The following is a 5,298-nucleotide window of genomic DNA, read 5'->3' as shown; positions in this document are numbered from 1 at the left end:
ATTAGCTGCATGTGCTCTGACAGACACAAGTCTGCTAGCCGGACGACTAGCCTCTAGTCTTTGGTTTACTTCATCATTAAGATTAAGATTAAGATTAAGATTAATTACTTTATTCATCCCACTATTCAACCTCTGCATTTAACCCATCCTTTTTTTTTTTTTTACACACATGGCTTCAGTTTCACCACCACCAAGCTGATAATAGGGCTGTTATCACTACCGGGCAGTACCAGGAATGAGGCAGGTCTCACTCGCTGAAACGCCCCTAATTTGAATACGAGCAGTCCGGAGCAGGCTTCTGTTGGGACTTTTTTCGTCCATGTTGAAGAGCAGGGCTGTTTTTCTCTCCTGAAAACAGCCTGGTTATTGATTGGATAGATCGCTAAGCAGGATGTAACATAGTACTCTACACAACAACAACGCACGCCATTTGTAAAAGCCGGTGAAGCAGTGTTGACAACTTAGCCACTTTGTTGCTATAATTAGCAACTTTTCGGCTCTTCTTAACGAGCTGCGGGGGCTGGCGGCTTGTTAAGAAGAGTAAAAACAAGTTGAAGTGGCACATTCCTCCTGCAGCAGTCTCTCCCAGCTGCAGTCACAGAGCTGGCTAACAGTTAGCTCTGTAGCAGTACAGTGTGTATGTGCTGCTGCTGCAGGAGGTGTTCACTTAGCGATCTCTGTTTGTTTACAACAAGCACCGGACACTCTATGCACAGTTAGTCATGCTGGTTAATTCACCATCACTATGTTTATGATCAGCAAAGAAGCTGTGCATAATTAGCCATGCTGCTTTGTTTTTGATCCGCTGCTGACGTTTGCTCAGTTAGTGATGGCAGCCACAGTTGCGTCTCCCATGTTTATTCCGTCATGACGGTCGCAAACCATACGTCACCTCCAGAGTCTCTAAATCCCTCTGGGGGCTTTTTGTAATGGAGACACGCAGAGTGAGTGGACATTTGAGAGGGCGTGGCCTGAGACTTTCCAAGCTGACACTCTTCCCCCTAAAGGAAACACGGCTAATGACATGTAATGTCCCTGACACCTTCTGTAGTCTCATTTAGCCATTCAATAGCAACCACCTTTTTTTAAACACACATTATTGCATCAGTGGGTATTTATGGGCATATTTTATGTCTTAGAACAAAACATGAAATCTCTAAAGCTTGTGTTAACCAACAAAAATGCTGACTTATGGCGAGGGAAAGTGGATCTTCCAATAATCACAAGATTGGTTGTTCTAAGTTTAAATTTCCTTGGGCATCCCGTTCTCCATGGTGGCCCATGGCAAATTGTAAAGCTCTTTAAAAGAGTGAAAAGAGTGATTAATTGCAGTCAAGTTACCATTCCCTCACCAGTGTCCTCCATTTTTATTTATAAGCTTAGTTTTCTGAAAGGTCAGTAGCACATGCAATAGTCATGCAATAGGTCAGTAGTGAATGTTAAGAGCAATCCCTGTTGAACTTCAAGGTAAATTACTTTAAATAATCTGACCCACAGGTCATAACAGAATATTTCATGTTTTCTCATGAAATCTTGGATTTTGAATAAAAACGTGACTGCCCTTATTCTGGACTTGAAGCTATAGACAGAAAAATATCTGTTTTAGCAATCATTTATTTTCATCAGTTTTATTGTCATCACCAAATTGATCAGACAGAGAACTATAGAGTCAGAATATATTTTGGCTTTTGTTTTCAACAAATCCAATACATGGCTTCTCATAAATCCATGTTAAGTTCACAAATACATCAACCAATAATAAATAAATAATCTTCAAAATTAGAAAATAAATAGTTAAATAAATTAATAAATACACAAATACATTTTTTTTAACAATTAAGATGTTTGAGGTAAATTAAGAGCTAGTTAGCATAAAAAATAATACTGGCATGTAAATTATTGCAATTCAATTTATAAAAAACAATATAAAATATTCTATATTTGTGATCAACACTGAGATTTTTATGAATTTCATACATAATTCCTGAATAATTTCAAGTGAGGTTATTGCTTCTATAAAAAGGCAGGATTATGATGCATGCATGAGACAGGCCTGAGAAGTTGCAAGCTTTTCTCTGACTTTGTTGTACGAACTCTTAAAAAGTATATAAATAGAAATTAAAAAGAGTAATGTTTCCTAATCAGTCCTCAGAGCTGCAGTCATCCTCTGGTTGGTGCCCTTTGAAGCAGGCCGACTCATAGTGCTTGTTCAGATACGACTTGAGTGCAAAGCTTTTGTCGCAGCGTTTGCAGGAGTAGTGCTTGAAGGCCGAGTGCGTCTGCATGTGGGCGCGCAGGTTGGAGCGGTCTGCGAAGGCTTTGCCACAGTGGGCACATGCAAACGGTTTCTCCCCAGTGTGGGACCTCATGTGGCCCTGCAGGAGCCAGGGTCGACTAAAGGCTTTGCCGCACACCTTGCACTCGTGCTTCAGGTCGTGGGTCAGCATGTGCATGGCCAGCGCCGGCATGGACACGTACACCTTGTGGCAGGTGGGGCACTTTCTTGCTTGCTGGCTGTCAAGGCTGCGGTGAGTCTGCTTGTGTCTGCTCAGATTGGAAGAAGTGGCGTAAGACTTGCCGCACTCGCTGCACATGTGGCGCCCTTTGGATTTCACTTTGGTGGGGCTGCACTCTGCCGAGCTCACACCTTCGCTGCTGTCTGATTGGCTGTCTGCCTTGCGAGGACGCCTCTGATTGGGCCTCCGGCGGGAGCGGCCATCAGAGATCAGGAAGGCGTTGATGCTGCACGCCTCCAACTCAGGGCCGCTACTGTCTGACTCGACTGTGCCGGTGGATACGGGACTGTCTGGATGTTCCATGTCGTGGTCGGAAAACTCTTCCCCGCCACTCCCACCTGGGGAGTACAGGGGCACTGAGGAGAGCCCGGTTTGGTCATGACCTGGCTCCTTTGTGCTCTGCAACACTGAGGGGATGATGTAATCATGGATGTAGCCTGGGAAAGGAAAAAGACAAATAATAAGAAAATTGAAAATATTTTTTTTCATTGGAATACATGGAACAGCTTCTTTATCTCTACAACCTCCGATGAAAAGTGCCCTCTTACTCAAACTACCGATCAATATGAAACCTATACAGGAAGCTATTTGTAAGTTCCAGGTTCAGCAAGCTTTGGAAATGAAATATTAATGAGTCTTTGGTGCACAGTTTTGCACCAGTCAATGACTGCACTAGCTGCAACAAGTGGTGTCATAGAGAAAAAAGTGAAAGGCACATTGTGCCCTGAATATGAGCCGGTCATAAATTGCTGACATTAACAAAACAGTCAGCAGAGCAATGAGCAATAGTTTGTGTCCTGATTGATCCATCGATCCACCTGTCGCCTGCTCACCACAGCAGCACATCTAAATCTGTGAGGGAGGGGGGGTCAAAACAGAGCGTCTCAGCAGTGAAATCCCTTCAATCACTAAATCATTTTAATCAGATCATTCCCCATCTGTGCCGCGTTTGAGAGTGTTCATGAGTATGGTGAGGGGGAGACTGAGTGACAGGTGGGGGACTGCGATTTGGCAAAGAGGGAAGGGAGGGTGGGCAGGGTGTGTGTGTGTGTGTGGGGTGGGGGGGTGGGGGGGGGGGGGGTCTGATCTTGACAGCAGTCAATGGCATATTGAGCCCACACCCCCCAACACACACACACACATGCACGACACCCACACACACACACAGTGGAGCACAAAGGGAAGCAGACAGCTGGCATCCTAAATCTGGGGGACAAATGATTCAATGCGAACACAAGATCTGTGATGCTGCTGGTGGTGTGTGTGTGTGTGTGTGTGTGTGTGTGTTGGGGGGGTGGGTGGGGGGGGCACATTTCTTTGGATGTTTCTCAAAGACAAACACACACACACACCATACTGTTTGTATTGCAGGGCTGTTCTCACATCCACCCTCTATAGAAATCCCACAGATGAAAATCTACTGTCTGCCAATGTACTGCTCATGTTGCACATTATTGAATTACCTGCAGCACTCTCTATTTTCCAGTCAATACCCATCTTCTAAAAACCCTGTTCCATCACCTCTTGCTGCTCCACATATGGATTGTGTTGCTGCAATCCTACTCCCTGTGGCTATCTAACATCCTGCAGGATCAGATGGAGAGAGATGGAGAGATGAATGAGGGGGGGTGGATGATGAGAAGAGAGACTCAAGGGCAACTGCACCATCTAAGGACAACACAGTCCCATGTGGCTTTCTCCCGAGTATTTTTTTCTCCTTTCTAGTTGGACCTGACAAAGGCTTGCATCAGATTTTGTGCTTAATGCGTGTGTACACGTATATCTCATCATTCATGTACACAATAGTATTAAAGCCAAAGGCTGCTGTGTGATCTGGTTTGAGAATTAAGCAGATTGAGCCAGCGTGACCTGAATACTATTTACCATCCACAGAGTTAGAAAACAAAAGTCCTGAGGCATACAAAGGGAAGCGTGCAATGCCTGTGGCTTTTAGGGGGATTTCCATGAGTGATAAGATAATAAAAACAACAACATGATCAGCTTTTCCTGAATTTTTACTGAATTTTTGTGCTAAATACTTGATGGATCTCTAAATAAATAAATCGCAACTACTGCAGTAGAAATACACAAAAAGTTGAAAACACAACTCACCATTTTCACTTAAACGCACCGCCAAGTTGGTGGCCGACTCTGTGATGGCATGTGTCACAGTGTAAGAGTCGTCCCAGTGCTGCTGGTGCTGATGGTAGTAGTTGGAAGATGAGAAATCGTGAACCTTCGGCTGCTTCACCAAAAAGGAACGTGGCATTTTCTTTCCCTGATAAGAAAAAACTGATTCTACGGCCTCATAGAAGAATGTAAATGGACTGTTGATAAAAAAAGAAAGGAGCAAAAATGTACTGAGCTTCCAGGCGGCCTTCTTGAACAGCCCAAACAGCGCAGGATTTAAAAAATGGTTTACAAATAAATCTGACTTGGAAAGGGGGTTAAAGCCAGAGAGAAAGAGAAAGAGGAAATGTAGTGAAAGCAGTAGACAGAGAGAGAGAGAAAGCAGAGGACAGGGAGGATGGAGAGGAAGACACAAAGTGGCGAAGGAGAAACAGAGCAGAGAGAGAGAGATGGCTGGACTAGCTGAGCTCAGCACTACTGCAGCCTTTTATATGTGGGGCACAAGCCCCAAAGATCAGGTGGTGCTTTGGAAGAGGGAGCTGCTTAGCATTAATCCATCAAACATCCCCGGGGACACACATCAAATTACCACGAGCCGTCTGTGCTTCTTCCCGCACGCACACACACACATGCACATACACACAGAGCAGTC

At 44.5% G+C, this 5,298-nt stretch overlaps 1 protein-coding gene across 1 annotated transcript; it reads right to left on the bottom strand.

Annotated features, from left to right (window-relative positions):
* Positions 1 to 1,541: 1,541 nt before the first annotated feature.
* On the bottom strand, positions 1,542 to 4,981 carry LOC131968813 (transcriptional repressor scratch 2-like). Its single transcript, XM_059329841.1, has 2 exons — positions 4,629 to 4,981; positions 1,542 to 2,953 (listed from the first exon to the last, which is right to left on the bottom strand). The coding sequence occupies exons 1-2, from the start codon at positions 4,783 to 4,785 to the stop codon at positions 2,142 to 2,144; spliced, it is 969 nt and encodes a 322-aa protein (XP_059185824.1). The 5' UTR covers positions 4,786 to 4,981; the 3' UTR covers positions 1,542 to 2,141.
* Positions 4,982 to 5,298: the final 317 nt, after the last annotated feature.

The sequence above is a fragment of the Centropristis striata genome, chromosome 3, assembly GCF_030273125.1.
Source record: "Centropristis striata isolate RG_2023a ecotype Rhode Island chromosome 3, C.striata_1.0, whole genome shotgun sequence".
In the NCBI taxonomy this organism is placed as follows: Eukaryota; Metazoa; Chordata; class Actinopteri; order Perciformes; family Serranidae; genus Centropristis; species Centropristis striata.
Note: the sequence above shows the minus strand (reverse complement) of the source record. Positions and strands in the feature narration are given on the sequence as shown.